The sequence below is a fragment of the Varanus komodoensis genome, unplaced genomic scaffold (genome assembly GCF_004798865.1).
Source record: "Varanus komodoensis strain SLA01 unplaced genomic scaffold, ASM479886v1 scaffold26, whole genome shotgun sequence".
Taxonomy (NCBI): Eukaryota; Metazoa; Chordata; class Lepidosauria; order Squamata; family Varanidae; genus Varanus; species Varanus komodoensis.
The window spans coordinates 13,134,273-13,156,253 of NW_025335684.1; the positions used below are offsets into that span (position 1 = coordinate 13,134,273).

Genomic DNA, 21,981 nt, shown 5'->3' on the forward strand with positions numbered 1-21,981 from the left:
ACCGCAGCTGCTGAATCAGTCTAATATGGTAGAAATACTTGAAATTTAAGGAAAACAGTAGTGTAGCTATTGTCCGTTGGGAGATGAGGAGACATTATTTTAAAAGATGGTTGTGTGTCTTGTTTTAGGTACATTCTGATTGATTGGCTGGTAGAAGTGGCAACTATGAAGGACTTCTCAAGCCTCTGTCTCCACATGACAGTGGGATGTGTAGATCGATACTTGAAAATAAGACCTGTGCCCCGCGCACGTCTTCAGCTTTTGGGAATTGCATGCATGGTTATATGTACACGGTGAGTAACTATAGGGAATGGTAAGGCATGGTTGGCTGGTGCTCTTCTAGTGAGGTCTGCATCTCTGCAGGGAAATCATTGTAAAGTTTTCGGAAACTAATACTTCGTGTTGCCACCTTGGATGGAGACTCGAGTCTTAAGCCAAACTAACAGTGGTGTCTGTGGTGGGAATGGAGAAATGTATCTGAAATGAAATAGTGGTAGCCAGCCTGCTGTGATTCTCAGAGTGGTTGATTATTACTGGAGCCAAAATATCCATGCTCTGGCTACCTCTCGCCTGGACTCTTGTAATTAGTTCTACATGGGTCTGCCTTTGAAAACAATTCAAAAACCTGAACTGATTAAATAGGGCAGCTTTCCTACTACTGAGAACTGGCCCACGAGCTCATGTTATGACAGTCTTGTTGGCTGACAGTTGAAGTCCAGACCCAATTAAAAGTGCATGTTGTAACATTTAAAACATCTGTATGTTGCCTATTATAACAGATGTGGTGGTGCAGTGGGTTAAACCGCTGAGCTGCTGGGCTGGTTGGTCGAAAGGTTGACAGTTCGATCCGCAGATGGGCTGAGCTCCCGTTGCTCCGTCCCAGCTCCTGCCCACCTTGCAGTTCAAAAGCATACAAATGCAAGTAGATAAAAAGGTACCACCTCGGTGGGCAGGTAACAGCGTTTCGTGCACCTCGGTGTTTAGTCATGCTGGCCACATGACCATGGAGACTGTCTGCAGAAAAACACTGGCTCCCTCGGCCAGGAAATGGAGATGTGCAGCGCCCCCTAGAGTCAGGCATGACTGGACTTCATGTCAAGGGGAAACCTTTACCTTTTTTAATGCTGCCTATTGTGCCATAGCATCTCTAAGTGGCTCACAATCAGACAATTAAAACCATTAAAAACTAAAACAGCAATTACCTATAAATCCAATAAATAAACTACATCAATTAAAAAACAAATAAAATATAAATAGAAGTTTAGTGCTGTCAAATGTTCTTTTTTAAAAAGGCAGGTCTTCGCCTGGCACCGAAAGGAGTATAAGGAAGGTGCCAGGCGAATCTCCTTGGGGAGAGTGTTCCAAACACGGGGAGCAGCTGCAGAAAAGGCTCTCCTAGCAGCCATCTCTCCTGCTTCCCTAAGGGGTGGTTCACGCAGGAGGGCTCCCTGCATAGATCTCAAAGGCCAGGTAGGCATATATGGGTGTGGGTGCTTCAGGACAGTTCCAGCACCTTGAGTTGGGCTAGGGCCGCAATTGGTAACCAGTGCAGCTCTTTCAATATAGGCTATATGGGCTGCTCGAGGAGCTCCTGTCACTACCTGAGCGGCCTGATTCTGTACTAATTGTAATTGCAAGACTGTCTTCAAGGGCAGCCCCACACAGAGCACATTGCAATACTCTACTGTGGATGTGTGCATGGGTAACTATTTTCAGGCTCCGTCTGTCCAGGTAGGGGCAAAGTTGATAAATCCACCACAGCTGAAGGAAAGCACCGCTCGGTGGACATCGAGTTCACTTGGCATTCCAGGGACAAACCCTGGTCCAGGAGCACCCCCAGACTGCAGACCCTGTGGGGGAGTGCGACCCCACCTAGGACAGGGCAATGCCCTTCCTACCTGCCCCTGCTAGTAGCACCTCCATCTTGTCTGGATTGAGCCTCAGTTTGTTGACCCTCATCCAGTCCATTATCGAGCTCAGGCCCCAGTTCAGGATGGTGACAGCCTCACCTGGATGAGATGTAAAAGAAATTGCATATTGCTGAGACCTCAGCCCAAACCTTCAGATGACCTCTCCCAGTGGCTTCATATAGATGTTAGGGATTTAGAGCCCTAAACAGCTTAGGGCCAGGATATCTGAAGAATTTCCTGTTCCCATATGTTCCTACTCATCCATTAAGATCAGCTACTGAGGTTCTTTTCAGGGAGCCTTCCCATGAAGACGTAAGGGTGATAAACAGGAGAAGGGCCTTTTCAGTGGTGGTACCTCACCTCTGGAATATGTTCCCTAGGGAAGTATGTCTTGTGCCATCTTTATTATCCTTGCAGTGCCAGGCAAAAGCCAGCCAGACATACCTGAGAGAATAACATGAGAAGAGGAGGATCTTGCAAACTGCCTTGGGTCCCTTGGAGGGAAGATGGTATAAATGTAACAAAATTATTTAGATGAAGGGGGTCTCAACTGGAAGTGTCCTGAGGCACAATGGAGGCTGCTAGGCTGCTGCTTCCTCTCCTCGGATGGTTTTTGCTTAACTGCTACATTTTCTAGATGTGACATTCCCTGACTTTAGAAATCAGAATGACAGATCAATGCTCCTATAAATTTAGCTGATCTTTCTGTTGGTGGCAGTAGTGATGATAAGCACTTCATCCTATTGTGTGAATTGAGCAAGCAAAAGTTACCGTTCTTGTTCTGTCTTTGATGCTAATCAAATCTTTTGTTACAGCTTTATCAGCAAAGAGATTCTGACAATACGGGAAGCTGTTTGGTTAACAGACAACACGTACAAATATGAAGATCTTGTCAGAATGATGGGGGAGATCATCTCTGCCCTTGAAGGGAAGATAAGGGTAAGCTTGAAAAGATGTTGAGAGCCATTTCCTGCTATTGGAATCAAGTTACTGGCTAAACAGCTCTTGGTCTGATCCAGCAAAGCAATTTGTATATTAACCTGTCACCCTGCGAGCTGTCCTTGTGGAGCAGGGAGTTGTTGTGAAATAGGGCAGTTTTGCTGTTTTCTTCCCCTTACCTACTGTGCCCAAGTTAAAATCAAATATCTAGACTATTTGTGCTTTTTGAACTGCGGCTTTTCTATTTCTTGGGTTTCTGGATTTTGTGCAGTTATTTCCCCCCACTCTAAAATGTTTCTCCTCAGTGGTTTGCAAGGAGGGCTAACAACAGCACCAACAAATGACTTATCCAACTTAAATTAGGGTCTGGAACGAAGAAAGTTTGGCCTAAACAGGAGTAGACTTTAGTTAGCGAGGACTGTGGGCTTCATTTTTCTTCTGAAAACAAATTCTGAGGCTCAGTATGTGCTCAGAGGCACTGTGTTTTCTAATATAAAAATTGTGTGTTTTTGCAGCTGGCTGGGGTTGATGGACCTTGGGAGTCTAGGAAAAAGAGACCGTAGATCTGAGTAGGTTATGAGCATGTTTGACATAACACCTTTGGTATTCTCTTGTTTTTCAAGATTCCAACTATTATAGACTATAAAGAAGTACTACTTAACATTATCCCATTGGAGAGAAGAACAGTATACCTGTACAGCTTCATCTGTGAACTCTCCCTCTTAAACACAGGACTGTGCATATACTCTCCAGCCCGTCTGGCTGCTGCAGCCTTGTTGCTAGCTAAAGTATTGTACAAACAAGGTGAGGAGTAGTTTTTTCTGTTTAATAATTTGGGTTCCATTCTTTTTAGATTGCTGTCTTTGGTTTTAGGTTTGATCCAAGATGCAAAGTGAGCTGAGTGCAAGGAAGACAATAAGAACTTTGGCTGGGAGTGAGAAGTTGTGAAGAGCAGTGTTCAGCCAGTGTGCACTCAGCCTCAGTGGCCGCAAAGCTCTTAGGAACAGAATGCGTCATCAGTATACTTAGTCCTAGTGGAGCCATTGAAATAGGTGGGATTTCAGCTAGACAAGAAGTTAGTCAATAGAAGGTGGAGAGAGCCAGGACAGGTGACTTTGGTTAACCCCTGCTGCCCAGGAACTAGTGAGCAATATTGGCCATTTGTTTTGTTGTCTTTTTCTCCAGCTCATCCTTGGACTAGCCAATTATCTGAAAGTACAGGATTTTCCCTTGAAGAGCTGACTCCCTGTGTGCTGAGTCTCCATAAGAAATGGTAAAGATACTTGGTGGGATGTAAGCAAGCAGTAAGCGGTAGTAATACATTGGTTTGTTCAGCTGTTGCAAACAGTTAGGGGGCAGCCACTAAGAAAGTCCTCTGGGTAGTTGACAGTAATCTCACAGAAGTGACATCAGACCTTAGCTGGCAAGGCAGAATGCATGGGCAAAGATGCTCCTGAAGGAATTTTGAACCCAAGCCAAGGGCTTTACGGTATTTACCAGGTATTTCTTGTACTGTATTTGGCTGCTGGTGCAAAGACTTCAAAGCAGGCAATCTGTGGTCTCTCCTTGATGTCCCATGATGGCCTGGCTGCCATATTTTGTACTAGCTGCAGTTTCTGGAGTAGGCACAAGGGTAGCCCTATATAGGTTGCATGGCAGAAATTGAGTCTAGGAGTGACCAGCACATGCGCTAGATGGCCACCCATCTGGGCCACTGTTGCCACAAGAGGCAGCTCTCTGCTTGGCTCCCGCTTAGGTGTGAAGTCTGCTTGGGCAACTGATGCCTCAGCTGGCACAGCAGCTCCCCTTTCTGTAGTTCTGGGCCCTGTTGGCTTCCCTTGTTAGGCCTCCCAGCCACTTTCTCCCTCACAGACTCGCATGTAGTCAGACACCTCCCACCCCAGATCCTCAGCAACGTGAACCGTGCCCACTTGCATCCTCCACTTGCAAGGCAAGGGGGAGAGGAAGCCCGGAGTCCCGTGGCAGAGCCCATGCATCTGAACCTGCTGCAGATCCCCAGGTTCTGTCCCCACCATCTTCCATTAGAGAATGAAATCCTGGAGAGTGGCACTCATTATCAGGCAGACAGTACTGGGCCCTCCAGATGGCCTGGACTACAGCGTCCGTCTTCCCCAGCTGCCAGTAGTCTAACCAGATACCAGCCAGTTTTTTATGTTCTGCCTGTTAGGCTTATAGTACAGATCGCTCTCCTGCATGCACATGCACAGATGTACGGAGACTTTGTCACAATAGCAGCTGGACTGAGCCTCAGACTGAAGTCTGCCAAGGTCTCTGCTCTTCTCATTCCTCCTCCTCAGCACAAACCATAGTTGCTGTTAGCACCTGCATCAGCCAGCTGTGGTACACACATGCCCTGCAAACTGCTATTTCAGGTTGGTTGGCTGACAGTACAGGTGTGAAGGGCAAACACGAGCCACAGATCAGTGGTTCAGATGTAAAAGCAAACTGGCTTGCACTAAAGGGGAAGTAGCCAGTTGTCTGAGTCTGTGCTGTTGCTACATGAGGGCAGGGCATATTGATAAGGCGGAGAAGATAACAGGCTGCTACAGATGCTTCTTGTCTAAGGAATACCACAAATGCCTCTTCTAGTTATTCTCATAGGGTCTTCTGGTAATTTTTTTGCTACCAGTGTAAGTGTTAAAAGCAGAAGCTGTGATCTTAGGAATTTGCCGAGACTCTCTGTCACACTAAGACAGGTTATCCAGCTGTATCAAGTGTCCAAGTTATAGAAATATAGCCAAGCTATGGATTTATTTTTCTTCTCTTCCATGCTTGCCTCCAAATCAAATATTAATGATTGGTATGAGAATGAGTCTGTTGATAGTTGTATTGGCATTAAAATCTGTTTGGGAACTTCACAGTCATTGGGGCTATCTTTTATTTTTATTTATTTATTTAAAACATTTCTATGCCGCCCCCATCGCAACAAAGCCTCGGGGCGGCTCACAACATACATACATAAACATACATAAACAATAACAATATAACAATTTAAAAGAAAAAAAAACATTTAAAACCCCCCGTGCATTCTTGGCTAATTTAAAATCCTAATAAATACAATAATTTAGCAATTAAAATAAGTTTTAAATAAAAAGGTCTTAGCCTGGCACTGAAAAACAAATAATGATGGCACCAGGCGGACCTCTCTGGGGAGTGCATTCCAGAGATATATTTCTCAGTGGTTCTGTTAACTTATCTAGATAACCTCTGAAAGGTTAAAGAGGTTATTTTACATTTCTCTTCCTTTCTCCCAGTTTCCATGAGGATGTCCCAAAAGATTATAGGCAGGTGTCCCTTACAGCTGTGAAACAACGATTTGAAGATGAGCGCTATGAAGAAATCAGCAAGGAAGAGGTATGTCAAGCTATCTTTGAGGGGTATGAGAAATGGAGTTAGAGTATTTCTGAGAGGGCAATCCTATGCAGGTCTACTCAAAAGGAAGCCCCACTTGATCCCAGATAAGTGTGTATAGGATTGCAGCCTAAATTTCTGTAAGGCAAAGCATACCTAAATATGTAACATTGGTACTCCTGACAACTAGGCATTATTTTAAGTGGTGGCTGATAATCTGTCAATCAATTATTTACCCTTTGGTCAGTGGAATAGATGTGCATGTTTCTAGAACTTGTGGTAAGCAGATACTAAAGCAAATGTGAGAACTTCTGTTAATTTTTTTTAAAATCACTGATAGAAGCTAAGGCATTAATATTTCCGTTTTAGAGAACCATTCCAGAATCAAATGGAGAGTACTTCTAGTGGGAAGGGGGTATGAAAGCAAGTGAGATGATTTGGATTCAAAGAGCATCCCTGCTGTCATTTCAGACTTCTTAAACCTACTGTTTAGAATCATCCTACACTGATTTTAGTCAACTAACGCAAAGGGAGGGTGACCTGCCCTTCTTGTCTGCATCTCCCATCATCTCTCACCAATGGCGAGGTTTGTGGAGCTGATAGGAGTTGTAGGCCAAACCATCTGGGGAGCCATCTGGGGCTTCCTGAACAAAAGCTTCAGTTGATCTGTTTTAAGGCCGCAGTCATATGCACACACATTTATTATTTCAATCCCACCTTTGAGGATACAAATCCTTCTAAAGTGGCTTACAAGAAACAACAAAATAGACTAAAAGAAGTAAATAACACCAGCAGATTAAGTCATCAAAATACTTTCTGTGAGGCTTGTGCAAAACTTGCATGAATCTCCTAATTACAGTGGTACCTTGGCTCACAAACTTAATCTGTTCCAGGACTCTGGTTGTGACCCAAATTGGTCATGAGCCAAGTTAAATTTCCCCGTAAGGTTCAATGTAAATAAGGTTAATCCGTTTTGTAATCATTTTTTAAATCAGAAAAATGTGAAGCAAAGTTACACCAACAAAGATCACGGCCATCTCTCCCCCCCGCCCCCGAGCACAAGCATGGCTACCCCCACCCCCCAGCACAACTGAGATCGTGCCTGTCATCCCTGCAGGCGCCCATCATCCTGGTGTGCTGGGGAGTTGGAGGGAGAGATGGCGTGATCGCGGGCACATTGGGGGAAGAGGAGACGGGTGCAAACGGCATGCTGGGAGAGGGAGAGATGGGCATGATCTCAGCCATCTCCCCCCCGCCCCACACGATCTCGGCCATCTCCCCACTCGGGTGGGGTGGGGAAGATGGCCGCGATTGTGCTGGTTGGGGGGATGGAATGGCCAAGATTGTGCGGGCTGCCTCTGATCACACACGCCTTTCCTGCACGAAAGCAACTGCAGTCGTGGCCATCTCCCCAATGCGGAGTTTGTGACCCACGTCAAAATTTTAATGAAATTTTTCTTCGTGACCCGATTTGTTCATGAACCAAGATGTTTGTAAGCCAAGGTACCACCGTACGAGTATCTTAGAAAAGAGCCTCAAAGATGTGGAAGCAGGGTTGGGGAACAGAGAACACAGCAGGGAGTGGTGCTGGATGTATGAACGGCTGTCGCAATGCTGTCTCACTGGACTGTCCATCTTAGGTGATGGGATACAGTCAGCTCTGCTCACTGCTAGGAGTGAAACAGGAGGATCTACAGCCGGACTCCTTGTATCTGAACACGGTGGAGACCTTCCTCACATCTCCATCAGGAAAGAGGACGAAAAGGCAAGTTCTGTTTTAATTTGAGTTTGATCAAAAAGCTGTTGTGCACTCGATGTGTCTTCTAGCAGGTTTCAGGAAGCCTGCTCACCATGATGAGTATCTGCTGGTCAAGTCTCCAGCCTTCCTCTCAACTCTAAAGTGGGAAGAAAGGCTGGGGATTGATTGTTGGGCACTTCTCCAGCTGAGTTGAATTGCTTTGGATACCCAGGCAAGACGAAGGCTGGTTGGGGAAGAGGGAAGGTTAGACTCAGTGGTCTGAAGGCAGGTTGGGTGCGTATAGGCAGCAAAGCCCAGTGGGGTATGTTCCTTTGCTACTCCAAGCCCTTTGCATGGGGCCAAGAAAACAGTGACAACTTTTAGACCATTGTCAAAAGCTGCCATATTCCATCTAGCTCAGTCTTCTCCATACTGGCGGCGGGGGTGGGGGGGGGGAATGGCTTGTAGGCCACAATATCAGGAGCCCATCATTGATGGCATTGGCTAGAGCTGATCAGAGTTCAAGGCAAAACATCTAGAAGGCAATCAGTTGCTCACTCTTGGTTTGTTCTGCTTGGCAGCTGCTTTCTGGCATTTCAGGCCAGAGAGTTTTTCAGATCTGAATGTTGAACTGGGCAACTGCTTTCTGCTGAACCACTGAGCTGTAGCCCACATGCTGTGGCCACCCATCAGTACTGGGCAGCCCAGTTGGAAAGCTGCATGGATTGGTCTCCCCAGAAAAGGCCCCTGATGCAGATAACTTGTTGGCTGTTCGTTGTGGCATGCCTCCTCCATAACTGCATATGGGACAGCACTTGTAGAGGAAGCAGGGGTGGGAAGAAGATGGCTTCATTTCAAAGTAGAGAAGGGATAGCATCCCTGCTACCATTTCAAATTTAAAGCCGCAGCAGCATCCCTACATACTCTGTTTTGGGGAGATTTCCACATTTTTGTGAATTGACTTTTCCAGTGAAACTTTTAGGAAGAAATAAACACTCCTGGGGGAATTCTCCCTGTTAAGACATTCTGGATGATTTCAGTCAGAGATGTCTTTCGAAGAGAGATACAAACAGCCAGAGGGTTGTTTTGAGTTATCTTCAATAAGATAATTTCCTCAGGTACTTCTACTATAGTAGTGAAACAGGCTGCAGTGTGGACATCTGAGATCCCATCCATAACTGGGATTCACTGAATAAATACTCTCTATAAAAGGGATTTGGTTACAGCATGTGTTTTATATATTATTACAATATATAGCACTGTTATATTCTCACAGTAATTATACACATTCCTCTCTCAGTAAGCAATCCATTGACTATATGGCTTCTTGCGATTTGGGGTACCCTTTCTTTGTATTGATCATTTTTCTCAAATTAAGCCAGACTTCAACTATGTCGACTGACAAAAAGCTTTTAGGAAAGGGTGATCTGACTTATTATCCTCCCACTACCCCTTGCTCCTGACTCTGTTGAGACTCTATTATTTATTGTGGCATTTTGGCCACAGGAGAAGAGAAGACAGTATCCAGGAAGACAGGGGTAGCTTTGTCACAACACCTACAGCTGAACTGTCCAATCAGGAGGAGAGTCTTTTGGATAACTTCCTGGACTGGAGTTTGGATTCCTGCTCTGGATATGAAGGAGATCAAGAAAGTGAAGGCGAGAAGGAAGGAGATGGTAAGCTTTCCCATCCACCACCCCCTTTTTATTGCTGGTATTGCCACTGTCTATAGACTGAGTGTTGCCAACAATCGAATGGCAAAGCTGTACTACTTGGGCTTTGTTTAGTGTTCCCCCTGAGAAACAAAGCAAATCCTAGTATAAGGCAGAAGGTGAAAAGACTTTAGCCTTGCCGTCTTCCTAACTTGTTAGTTTTCTGTTTGCAAGGATGGGTGAAGCAGTTCGGCTGGATGAATATCCAGGCATATAGCCCTTCGCTGTGGCTTACATTGGCATAGCCTAGGGCAGGGATAAGGAACAAGTGGTCCTTCAGTTCTTGTTGGATTGTAACTCCCATCATCCCTTACCATTGACTATGTTGGTTAGGATTGATGGGAGTGGCAGGTTGCCCACCACTTACCTAGGTCAACCACCTCCCCTTAATTGTACATGTCAGGGTGGGTAATTTTTTCCCTTCTAGGTATTAGTTTACTGCAACTTCCATCAGTCCTAATCAGCATAGCTAGTGATGAGGGATGATGGGAACTGAAATCCAACATGTGGAGAACAGCAAGTTGCCTACCCCAGACGTATACCTATTAGGATTCTAAAGTTCTTTCTTCAGGACTCTTCTCCAGGTACTTCTGGTAGCTTACCCTCCAGGAAGGAAGGCTGCTTTAAGAAAGATATTTCTAGTGATGGCACCCTAGTTGAGGTTTTCTTCAGAGAAGTTCAGCTGGCACAATGTGTCCTTTTGGCCATGTGAAGACTTTAAAATTCTCTCTTCAGCTTTTTGGTCTTTTGGTTTAAAAAATGTCTTTAGACCCTTGAATTGCTTGCTGTTCCCTCCTTTTTACCTTGATTTTATTTCAAAGTTTACACTGTTCTTTGATGTTAACTTTTATCTTTTGAACCATTGTGTGGTATAGAAATACAGTAAATAAGATAATACAGGCTATATAAACTGATCCACAGAAGGCATAATTTTGAGTGTATTTCATTGATACTATGTGCTAATGGTGCTGAATAGGAGTTTCCAGAATTAGAGCATAAGCTGCTGTGGTGCTTAAAGTCAGGGATTGATGAATCTGTCAGTTTCTCTTTGCCCTACATACAGACTTTGAAAATCTCATCATGGTAACCTGCATATGAAATTTGCAAAACTGAAACAAAACTTTCACCAAATTTAATATATCTTTCCCAAGCAGATAGACAATCATATTGTGCCCAGCTGTCATAGCCATTGAAGAGAAGGATAGCATGTTGGCTGAATATACTCAGGAATTTAAATCTATACTTTGGAAGATGAATACTTAAATTGCTAGACCTAGATGGCCAGATCTGCCAGTTATGATTTCTTCCACATTCATTCTTTTAAAACAACACTCAGTTCTTATCAGAACCAAACTGAGATGAAATCTTCACCCATCCCAACTTAAAGTGTACTACAAAGAATAGTCTTGACTGCTGTAGGCTACTGTTCAGCCACCTAATCATAAGGTTTTTCTTTGCAGTCACAACCCCCAGTGGAATTCTGGATGTAACTGTGGTTTGTATGGACCCTGAAGAGCATGGCAGCTGCTGTTGTGGAGAATCCAGCGATGAAGAGAGCCTTGCCAAAGAGGAGTCTGAGTACAAATTAAGGAATTACGACCAGCAAAGTGATGAGCAAAGGTGGCTTGTGTCCCACGCCCTGCAAGAATCTACCACTGATGCCAGCTCTGGCTATTCCTCTGTCAACAGTGCTAGCCCTACTTCCACTATCAACTGCAACTTTGGCACGTCTCCCAAAGCTACCTCAGTCCAGCTTGCAGGCCCTGCCAAGAACAAAGGCCATGTGCAGCCTGTTCACTCAGAATTGTGTTTGCGCTCTGCTTCTACTCGATCTGGTAGAAGGCAAGTGAAACGGAAAAATGTGTCAGAATATAATGAAAAGGAGAGGATGAACTTGGGCTTCTTAAGCCTGTGATGCTCCAGTGCTGTTTACTTTAATGCCAAGTATCTGTGAAGCAGGCACAAACTGGCGGAGGTTTATTGAGCCTCTGGTGGGGGCACTGCATGTGGTTGCAGGCTATGTTTCACATGGTGGATTGTGACTTGTGCAGCTCTGGTCTCCCCTAATTTTTACTTAAGAGCTTCCCCAAAGTTTCTGTCTTCTTCCCTGTGTCTCATCTTGTGGTGGTGGACTTTGTGGTCAGATTGAAGTTTAAGGCACTAGCCAGCATAACTGGCTTCCAGAACATGGCTGTGTAAACATGTTGTTTGGGGTGAGTGGCAGGGAGCAAAATCATTTCCCTGCCCCTCTCCTGTTCTGTGTTAAATGTTTGTCCATTGTGCCAATATAATCAAGCAATTTTCACCAGGGCCTCTTGTTTAGGTTTGCCCTAGTATCTTTCACCTGGGCAGAATCTGATAGCCATCTTAGATAGGGACAGAACTAATATCTCCTTTACCTCAGCTTTATCGAAACGTTGCCTCCTGTGAAGGTGGGGTCAATATTAGGGACTTCAGTGGGGTTTGGGCACTACAAAAGGCATACCAAAAATCTGACCAACTGGAGGGAAAAAAATCCTTGGCCACCTCTCCAAACATAAGTGGCCCTCCCCATGCTTACTCCTCATCTTTGTAGAGTGTTTCCCCAAAAGTGAATAAAACTTATGCTGAATATTTCAGTCTGGCCTTGATCTTAAGTGTCCCAGGAGGTGGCTACCAAGACTGCCTTATTAGTGTTGATCCAGTTTGTTCCCCTGCCAGAAGCTTTGGTTACATATTATTTGGTATGCCAGTTAAGATCTGCACTGCTGTTTATTGCTTTTCTCACTCCTGAACAGCATCTTCTATCGTGATTTACAAAAGAACATAATGTCTCTGTTTACCAATATGTGTGTGTGTGGAGCGGGGGGGGGGGTTATGAAGGCTAGGTGCTATGTTTGCCTTGGTCTTAAGCCATCTAGTGGTCTTCATAAATGAGTGGCAAATATCCATTCATGAGAAATGTGCTCTGCCAGTAATTTGGTTGGATGATGCTCTTGATTTCTTTGTTTCCTTTTTGAATCCCTTCAAATATTCTTCCTGCCTTGCTCATTTCTCTGGCTTTACTTTCTTTATGCATAAAAATATAGGCCCTTATTGTCTGATTACTCAATGTTTTAAAGGCTCACTTCTGCTGTAATTGCAGAATGTCTGGCAGAATGTTGCTGAATGTTCTCACTATGCAGAAGTCTGAAGATGGAAATAAATTTGACTGATATTTATGAGCTTTATGGGAGCTGAGAAGTCCCAAAGAAGTGAAAGATAAGTTGTTTAAGGTGCTGCCCCTCCTGGTGTTCCATAGTCCGGTATAGCTCATTGTTCAAAGAATTATACAATGCAATGGATTGCAATTTTTAATGCAACACTGATTACATTAGGAATGTGAAGGACCTTAGAATCACTTTCCTCAGGCTGGGCCCCTTTAGATGTGTTGGACTGCAACTCCCATTATTCCAGATGTGTTGAATTCTAAGAATGATAGGTATTACTATCCAGCAAATCTAGTGTTTGCCAGATTTCGGAGGGCTTCCCGGACATACAGACTTGGAAGTTCTTCTATTAAGTTAGCCACCTTTTTTCCATCTGTACAAGAACTATTTTGATGAAATGGTGCCTGCAGTTATGACTGTTGCACAGGCAATAAGAATTCTAGGCTGTGGCCTCTGTTCTTTCTACAGAGGCCTAGGATAAGATTTGGTTCCTTATATGAATTATTCCTTAGAATGTATGCCAAGGTACAAAATATGTGTTAACAACTACATGAATCTGAAGAAACACTGGACAGGTTAAACTCTTTCTTTTTCAAGAAAGGTAATGTTAATGACAGTTCATACTGGCTAGTGATTGATTTTTTTTATATTAAAACCACGTTTTTGTATATAAACTGTCTCCTGACTTGGATTGTGGGTATTTGAGGTGTTGTCTTGGTGCGTGCTTGTGAGGCGGGGGGAGGGGTTGTATCTTGGCAGCCATGTGAGTTGCTTAGTAGGCAACTGGTTATCTGCCACAGACACACTTGGGAAGGGATTGCTATAGGTTGAGGTGATAGCTTAGCTATTGAACTAGGACAAGAGAAGGACAAGTTGGAAAGAAGCATCTTCCACACAGCCCTAGACTTGGGTGTCCAGTATGGTCCACCATGGGTATCTCTGTTGGCACTCTAACATATATATAGAAATTCTGAGAAGATTAACAAGAAAACAGCAAATTTTAGGGGCAGCTGCTCATAGACTACAGAAACCAGATATTCAATTTTCTGCATCATATCCATTTTGGTCTTGAGTAGAAGGAATAGTATCTTCACAGCAGCCCTTAGTGCAAGGGTTCCACTCTTTTTGGGTCAATAGACACATTTGAGACTCTAACAAGCTGCTGTTATTTTTAGGGGAGAGAATTATCTATGCAGGACCTCTTCCTTCCCCAAAAGTAGCTGCAGAGGACCTGGAACTGAAACTGGGGCTATGGCACTGGCAGAAGATATGTAACCCATATCATGTGTAGATTGACCTTCAGGTATTTCAGGTGTACAGAGGGAGGCATATATACTGTGATTTTATATGCAACAGAGGGAGGCATATATACTGTGATTTTATATGCATATATACTGTGATTTTATATGCAACAAGATCTTGGTTACTCATTAATTTTAAGCTATAGATTGTGAAAAGAAAAAGAGCAAGTACACTGGGGGTGCACAATCAAAAGAACATTAATGGTTGATTCCAACATACAGGAAATGCATGTGGCATGCCAGCAGGCCCCCAAGGGACTACCAAGATGTTTTCATAAGCTTTTAGCTACTTCCTTACACAGTTTGGGGGAGGGTGCGGGATCAGGTGGGGGTGCTGCTGGAAGCACCAGAGCAAAACAAGAATTGAATAGATTAAGGCAACACAACACAAAAAGAAGAAACTTCAGGGCTGACAGAATCAGTAAGTCTAAGGTGTGCCCCCAAAGGAAGACCTTCCAGGACTGGCACAGTAGCATTTCTCAGGTACGTACACTTTGGGGAGCAAGACCTGCAACACAGATTCCTGATCTGATTAGGAATCCCATTTTAAGTAATGCTATTCTTACAGTGTCAGGCTTTAAGCAGCCATATTACAGCAGAGCTTTTATTTTGTCCTGACAACTGGAAAATACATAAATGTATTGTTCAGAGTGCTGTAAGGAAGCCCTGCATTCACCTGAGACATACCTCCATGCTGCTACTTCTGGAAGAAGAGGGTGCTGGGGAAGGCTGCAGATTGCAAGAAACCCTGACACTTTGTAAAACGGGAAGGCTTAAGTCCTGGAGGATGTTCTCTGATATAACCCTGAGGGCCACCAACAGTGCAAAAAGCACATACTTGGAATTAAGGAATTCTCAGTCCATCTCGTTTGAACTGAATGATCTGTTTTTGTTTGATACAAAGCTCCAACCCTGCTTTGTTCTAGGGGCTTAAATGCTCATTTTGGGGTTACATTTGCATCGCCTTTAAGGCTTTTAAGGTGATAGATCGTAATTTAGCAGGAAGTGGCAAGTTGCTGCGGTTGAACCACGAGGAGTCCGAGCAAATCACCCTTTGCTTCGAAGAGAGGCCCGCGATCCAAGCCGCGTTTCCCCGCGCAAGCCCCGTTAAACTGCACGGGGCGCCCGCCGTCGGAGTCAACAAGCCTCGCCGAGGGCGTCAGCGCCGCGCCTGGAGGCCACACTGCACGGACGTCCCGCGGCGCTTCCCCCAGAAGAGCGGCCGGCGAGGGCCCGGGGCGCCGACGCCGCGACCGGCTCCTGGCCGAGGGCGGGGGGCGCAGGAAGCGCTTCCTGGCGCGGCGCGGCGCGGCCGGCCTGTGAGGAGCGCGGAGGCCTCGGCCGGGCGCCGCGCACCTGCGGCGGCATGAAGCGGATCGGCGAAAGGCGGAAGCGGCCCTGGCCGGCGCTCGAGGAAGGCGACACAGCCGCTCACCGCCTGGCGAGTCCCGGCGCTCGGTGGGTGGCCACGGGGACGGCCTCGGCGGGCGGGCGGCCGGCCCTGGAGAGTCGCGTTAGCGCGCACTCCTTCGACGGAGCGGGGAAGGCCTACGCGTCCCAGCACCGCCATCCGTCGGATGGGGAGTGCCGGGAGTTATGGGGCAGCCCCCCTCGCAAGAAGGGGGTCGCGGCTCCTCATGCTTCAGAGTGAGGAGGAGTTGGGGTTTGGCGCGTTGGGGAAGCGTGTGGGGCGGGAACGGAGGAGGCGAAGGACTAGTCGCCGCTGGGGTTTGGGCCAGTCGCTGCTTTGCACCCGCAACCCCACGGGGTTGTTGTGAGGAGACGAGAGGAGCATGGGCGCCACCTTGGGTTCCTCGTACGAAAAAAGCAGCGGATATAAATGCGACTGCGGGGAGACCACAGCCGCGAACCTGACTCGGTTAACTTGGGCCAGTCCTGCCTTGGCTGAATCTGATTAACTTCACGGGGCTGTTTGTAGGGGGACCGATGGGGTTGGGGGGCATTGGGTGTTCACCTTGTTGTGCTTGGAGGAAAAGTGAGCTTTAAATGTTAGCTGCCTCATTTTACTTATTACAACATGAGAGACCGTGTTGTGTAGTGGTTAAGGTAGGTGTGGGACTCAGCCATGGAGCCAAGTGGGTGACTTTGGACCAGTTCCCGTTTTCATTCTTCACAGGATGGTTTTTGTAGAGATAAAGACGGAGAGCAGGAGGAAGGGAATGATGTAAGCTGCCCTGAGTTCTTTAAAAAAGAAAAAGACAGGATATATCAATTAAATTGTATTTCAATGTATTTTATTGTGTTGTAAGCCGCCCCGAGGCCTCAGCAAGGGGCGGCATAGAAATGTTATAATAATAATAATTATTATAATAATAATAAATAAACATAACATTTAAAACCACAAGCCACCACAGCAGAGACAAGTGCCAAGTCCTTCACCTAGGAAAAAGAAACTGAATGCATTGGTACAAGATGGGGAATACATGATTTTAAAAAAAAACCTGAAAAAGAAGTTATTGAAAGAAGTTATATAACCTTGGAGTTATTGTGGACAAAAGGCTACATATGAACGAACAATGCGATGCAGCCACAAAAGGGCAAATGCTATTTTGGGATGCATTAACAGAAGTATTACTTCCAAATCATGAGAAGTTGCAGTTTTAAATTGCTTTGCAGCCCCTTTGATGGCTTTTTATATAAGATGGTATATAAATGTCAATAAAAATAATAATTTACAGCAGCATCAGATCATCTCAAAAACATAAACACAGATAAATGATTTGTTTGCCATCCCCATCAGTATCTTCATATAGATCTGTTTTCCATATCTGTATTTCAGTGTTAAATAAAACTACGTTTGTAGATAGTCATGATGGAACCAGTTGTAAGAAGACCCCTGAAGTAGGATGTCTTTTGCTCCATTAATAGTAGGACTGTCTGAATTTTGCCAGGTTAAATGAATTGGGACAGGATATTTGACCAGAGCCAGTGTGGTATAGTGGTTAAGAGCAGGGGTCTGATCTCAGGCAGTCTGGCTTAGGGTTAGGATTGCATTTGATGAGTGCTCAGCCATGGAACCAACTTGGTGACTCTGGACCAGTCACAGACTCTCAGCCCAACCGCCCTCACAGGGTTGGTATTGTGGGGATAAGATTGAAAACAGGAGGAGAAGAATGATGTAAGCCACCTTGAGTTCATTGCGTGTAAAAAGTGGGATATAAATCTAATATATTACTAAAGGGCTGCCTGCTGTTTTGTAGTCCTGCCCCACCTTTTCAGGCCTTTAAAGTATGGCTCTTTGCCTTATCATTTTAATGCATGTTTCTAAGTTGCAATTCTATGCATATTTGGACAGAAGAAAGTCCTAAACCCCATATATTTGTATAATATATATTTGTTATATTTGTGAGCCGCCCCGAGGCTTTGGCGAATGGGGCGGCATAGAAATTTTCTAAATAAAATAAATAAATAAATATATTGTCCGGAGAATGCTGGGAGATGAGGACTTGTTTCTTTCTGCGTATACTTAGAATTGCATTCCTAATAACACATTTCATAAAACACAATTTGAACAATAAAGATAGCATTACTATATAAACTGTATTTCAATTAAACTAATGTAATAAAACTAAGCACAAATAGGTGTTTGTGAAACTTGAATATGGCAAAACCTCAAAATCCATTAAAAGCTCCTGAAAAGACTGGGAGGATAAGGAGTCTTTGACACTGAAGAAAATAAACAATTGGTGCTTGGTATGCCTGTGTAGGAATACAACTGAAGAGAAGGCCCTCTCTCCACCAGAACTCAGTTGGCAGTAGCACTCAGAGAAGCACCCAGCAATGACCTCAAGGGCCAAGGAGGGGACAACCCCTTAGTTTGCCTGACCTAAAGCTGTTTAGGGTTTTAAAATTTAAAACCAGCAGTTTGACCTGGACCCAGAAACAGACTCACCCAGTGAGCTCCATGGTAAAGTGGAGACTAGTACTCGGATCTCCTGAATCCCAGTCCAGTACTCTTAACCTCTAAATCACACTGACTTGCATGTATGTGTTGCATGTAATGAAATAATGCAGTCTGCAAAACATTTACATTTGCTTAACAAACAAGCAAAGTGAACACAAAACATTCTGGCCAAGATGGCCAGATGTGAAAGAGTACAAGGCTCTTCTTCTATTAATAGTTATATAGTAGAGGAAATTTCAGCGGCCCTAACTAGGATGTCAAGATAGTAAAAGTGCAGAAGCCTTGTTCCCTTTTGCATCATGTCACAAGTTGCAAGCTTATTTTGGGCTAATTGGAGTCCAGGTTGGTTGGAATGTAGGCCAGGGCCTTACTGGTAGCTCAGACTGTGGGATTTCTTGGCTCCAGAAGGCTTGTCTTGACCATGTTAGCTATCAGTGAGTAAAAAAGTTCTATTTAAACATGCCTTCAATAATATTTATTTAGCTAACAATTGTTCTTTTAAAGTCCCTTAGCAACTTAGCAACAACAAACATACGAAGTATAGAATTGCTGGTAGTGATGAGAACATCCTGGTTCACAGGTAATCACAGGCCACTGTGTGTAAATTTCCCTTTTGGGCTTTTGTTTCTGGCAGCAGCTCCTATTTTGAATATTTTGGAGATAGAAGGGGTGCACTTGAAGCTTCTTGTTATGCTTGGACCCAGCATTGGTACTGACAAGCCATCCACAACCCCAAAACAGCCCATGGGTTTTGAATGGCTTGTCAGCCAGCCCAACAACCCACCCTTGCTAGGTTTGCATATATGCAGATGTGCCCTGCTCCATTTTCCCCAAATATTTAAAATGGTAGCCAGCACAAAATGAGTAGCCCTGCAGGGAAATTCACCCACAGCAGCTTCTTGTAATGTGTGAGTCAAGTCAGTGACTACTTGTTGTCATTTCCTGCTCGTCTGCTATTTAATCTTACTGTTGCTGTTAATGTTATATTTTCAATTATTTGTTCTTAATATCTTTTTACTGCCTTGAGGACTCCCTTTTGAGGTAGATTTAAACATTTTAACTGAAAATATGAGGCTTAATTTGAACCTGTAGCTGAAGATGCAACAACTATCTGTAAAAGTGTTACAGAAAAGGGTCTTTTCTGGAATTTGGAAAAGGCAATATTTCTGAGCAAATTATGCATATGTATCCTCAGACACTGATCATTGAAGAATGTATATCTGGAAGCTCTGATTGGTCCACAGCTCCCTGACTTGTTCAAATATTTTAAGAATATGTACCAGTCATCTACACTTGACACATTCACTCTGGAAACCATTTATATATCCTCTGCAGACACTTATATGTAAAGTGCAATTCTCAAAGAAGGAGAATGTTTTAATTTAGAAAAAAGACAAATAATTGTGAGAATATAGAAGCTTATAATATTATGGGTGGTGTAGTGAGTATGAACAGCCTACCCTAGGCTACACTTTATTTATTCATTACATTTATATCCTACCTATTTTACTTCTGCAAGGTACCCAACATGGTTTACAAAATTGCCATCTTCTCCATTTTACTTTTACAACATCCCTGTGAGGTAGGTTAGACTGAGAATTAGTGACTGGCCCAAAGTCACCCAGTCAGCCTTATGGCTGAGAGGGTACTAAAACCAGGCTCTCCCAAGTCTCAGTCTAATGCTCTAAGTACTATACCACATAGACTCCCAGTGAAGTTGATTTACAGTAGAAAAGAGATAGTTGAGAGAACTCTGGTTCATAATTTTAAAACTACTACATTACTAGTAGTTTGCTGAGGCCAGGGCTACTGTTGAAGTGTTTAAAAGCAATCTCTAGCATAGTCACAGCTGTCCTAATGGGAAAAGAATAGTATGAGCACATATGCTTGTTTGATATCAGCTACACTGATGGCCTGTTCGCTTCCAGCCACTATTCATAGCATTGTGCCTATGAAGCCCTGTTTGGGCTAGGCCCAGCGTATCTTAGGACATGGGTGGGCAAATTGTGGCCCTCCAGATCTTTGGCCTATAACTCTCATTATTCCTCACCATTGGCTAGAGCTTATGGAAGTTGTAGGATAAAATACAGAGAATCTACAAAAACCTCACCCCTGTTTTAGGGAGTACCTGAGCACTAGTATATTTCTCCATAGCTCATGCCCTTAAACATCATGCACTAGTTGCACTAGTCAAAATTGGTCCCTAGCAGAGACTGTTTGTAGTCATTTTAAATGTGTAAAAGGCTTTGTTTTGTTTTTTTAAATTCAATGGGTGGGGTGGGCTAAAATTTTAGCTTAAAGCATATCTTTCCTTTTTACTGTTTTGTCATAGCTTCTTTTCTTTTTTCCACATGATTAAAACAAATGGTTTGCTCTGATGTTAGTTGAATGAAATATCAGTGTTTCTGCTGATGCAGCTACCAAATTCACATTACAAATACATTTCTTTTCCTATTCCAGCACTTACAGCTTTCTCTCTGTGTTCCCTTCCCCCTCTTTATTACTTTTTCAGAATGGTCAGTTTTTGTCCACAGTGTGGACAGAAGGTAGCGGCAGCATTCAACTTTTGCCCCTCCTGTGGAGGCAGGCTGCCTCCACAAGAAGAGGAGCCTATGCAGATTACTCCGAGTTCTTCCTGGAAGGGTATGGATATTCAGTCAAATGTGGATCTCTGAGTACTGAGAAACAGTCTCTTATCTGAAAGCCAAACAGAGTGAGAATGGGAGGAAAGGACAGAAGGAAAGCTTTATTATTTATTAAAACATTTTTATGCCGCCCCATTCGCCGAAGCCTCGGGGCGGCTTACAACAATAAATAATTATAATCATAAATTAAAAATGTAAATATTAGAATAAAATACAACCATACTATATAAAATAAGCCACCCTGGCCAAATAAAATTCAATAATATTAACATTTAAAATGCCACTTAAATAAAAAGGTCTTCGCCTGGCGCCGAAAAGCAAATAACGACGGCGCCAGGCAGACCTCTCTGGGGAGTGCATTCCATAACCTAGGCGCCTCCGCTGAGAAAGCCCTCCTCCGAGTAGCCACCCTCCTAATTTCTTTCACGGAGGGTTCCCGGAGAAGAGCTTCTCCCGCCGATCTCGGGGCGGCTGGGCATATATGGATGTAAGCGCTCCTTCAGGTAACCAGGACCCAAGCCGTTTAGGGCTTTATAGGTCATCACCAACACCTTGAATTGTTCCTCCACTAGAGGAACAGTGGAGTTTAGCAGTGAGGATATGTAGTTTTGCTTTAGGCATTATTTTCCAAACTCTAAGCCCAGACTAGGTAAAAATCATATGCACCATCACTTGCACTCTTGTTATTCTTGTGCACTAGTGTGTCCTGGTTGACAGTGCTGCCTCTTATAATTGCTTTTCTTTTTCAGAATTCAGTAACTGATATGAGCAGAAACCTCAGTATGTTTACTCACTGAGTTCTGTAGGATTTAATTTTGCATAAGTCTGCTCAGGATTGCAGCCTCAGAGAGTAAACATGGCCTCAGAGGCAGAACCATTGGTGGATGTTGCGTGAGAATTTGAGTCCTGCAAGCAAGACTTGGTTCCAGCCATATGTAGGCTACCTCACCTTCCTAGTTTGCAGTCCCGAGGTGGTTGTACGGAGCAGAACTCCGTGCTTCATACCCCAATACGCTGGCACCACTCTCTTAATTTTGCTGGCTGCACCCCCAGTTTATACTCAGTGGGGTGCTTTGCTTATTGTTAAGTGCCGTCAAGTTTTGATGATCTACCCAGGGCTTACTCGGCACTGCTACCTGATTGCTGCCACCCAGTCTGCATTGCAAGCAGGCAGGGTGCTGCCCTGCACACACACACACACACACACACACACACTCTGATGGCAGTTGTGGCTCAGCACCAGCACTGAGT

General features: G+C 44.3%; 2 protein-coding genes across 6 annotated transcripts in view; both read left to right on the forward strand.

Moving 5' to 3' along the window:
- Positions 1-12,488, forward strand: part of CCNF (cyclin F) — a 29,008-nt gene extending 16,520 nt beyond the window's left edge. Inside the window, exons 10-17 of the mRNA XM_044433806.1 lie at positions 129-293; positions 2,726-2,849; positions 3,473-3,653; positions 4,035-4,122; positions 6,125-6,224; positions 7,862-7,986; positions 9,466-9,635; positions 11,132-12,488. Coding sequence (XP_044289741.1) covers positions 129-293; positions 2,726-2,849; positions 3,473-3,653; positions 4,035-4,122; positions 6,125-6,224; positions 7,862-7,986; positions 9,466-9,635; positions 11,132-11,586 — 1,408 coding nt within the window. The 3' untranslated portion in view covers positions 11,587-12,488. The remainder of the gene's footprint in view (positions 1-128; positions 294-2,725; positions 2,850-3,472; positions 3,654-4,034; positions 4,123-6,124; positions 6,225-7,861; positions 7,987-9,465; positions 9,636-11,131) is intronic.
- Positions 12,489-15,486: 2,998 nt separating this feature from the next.
- The window catches only part of VRK3 (VRK serine/threonine kinase 3), a 31,998-nt gene continuing 25,503 nt past the window's right edge, over positions 15,487-21,981 (forward strand). For 3 of the 5 annotated variants that reach the window (XM_044433276.1, XM_044433275.1, XM_044433279.1), the window contains exons 1-2: positions 15,487-15,618; positions 20,598-20,728. In XM_044433276.1, the coding sequence (XP_044289211.1) occupies positions 15,527-15,618; positions 20,598-20,728 (223 nt within the window). In that variant the 5' untranslated portion in view covers positions 15,487-15,526. Of the gene's footprint in view, positions 15,619-15,730; positions 15,808-18,589; positions 18,666-20,597; positions 20,729-21,981 lie in introns of those variants that run through there. The other 2 variants (XM_044433277.1, XM_044433278.1) reach the window with 2 other exon arrangements.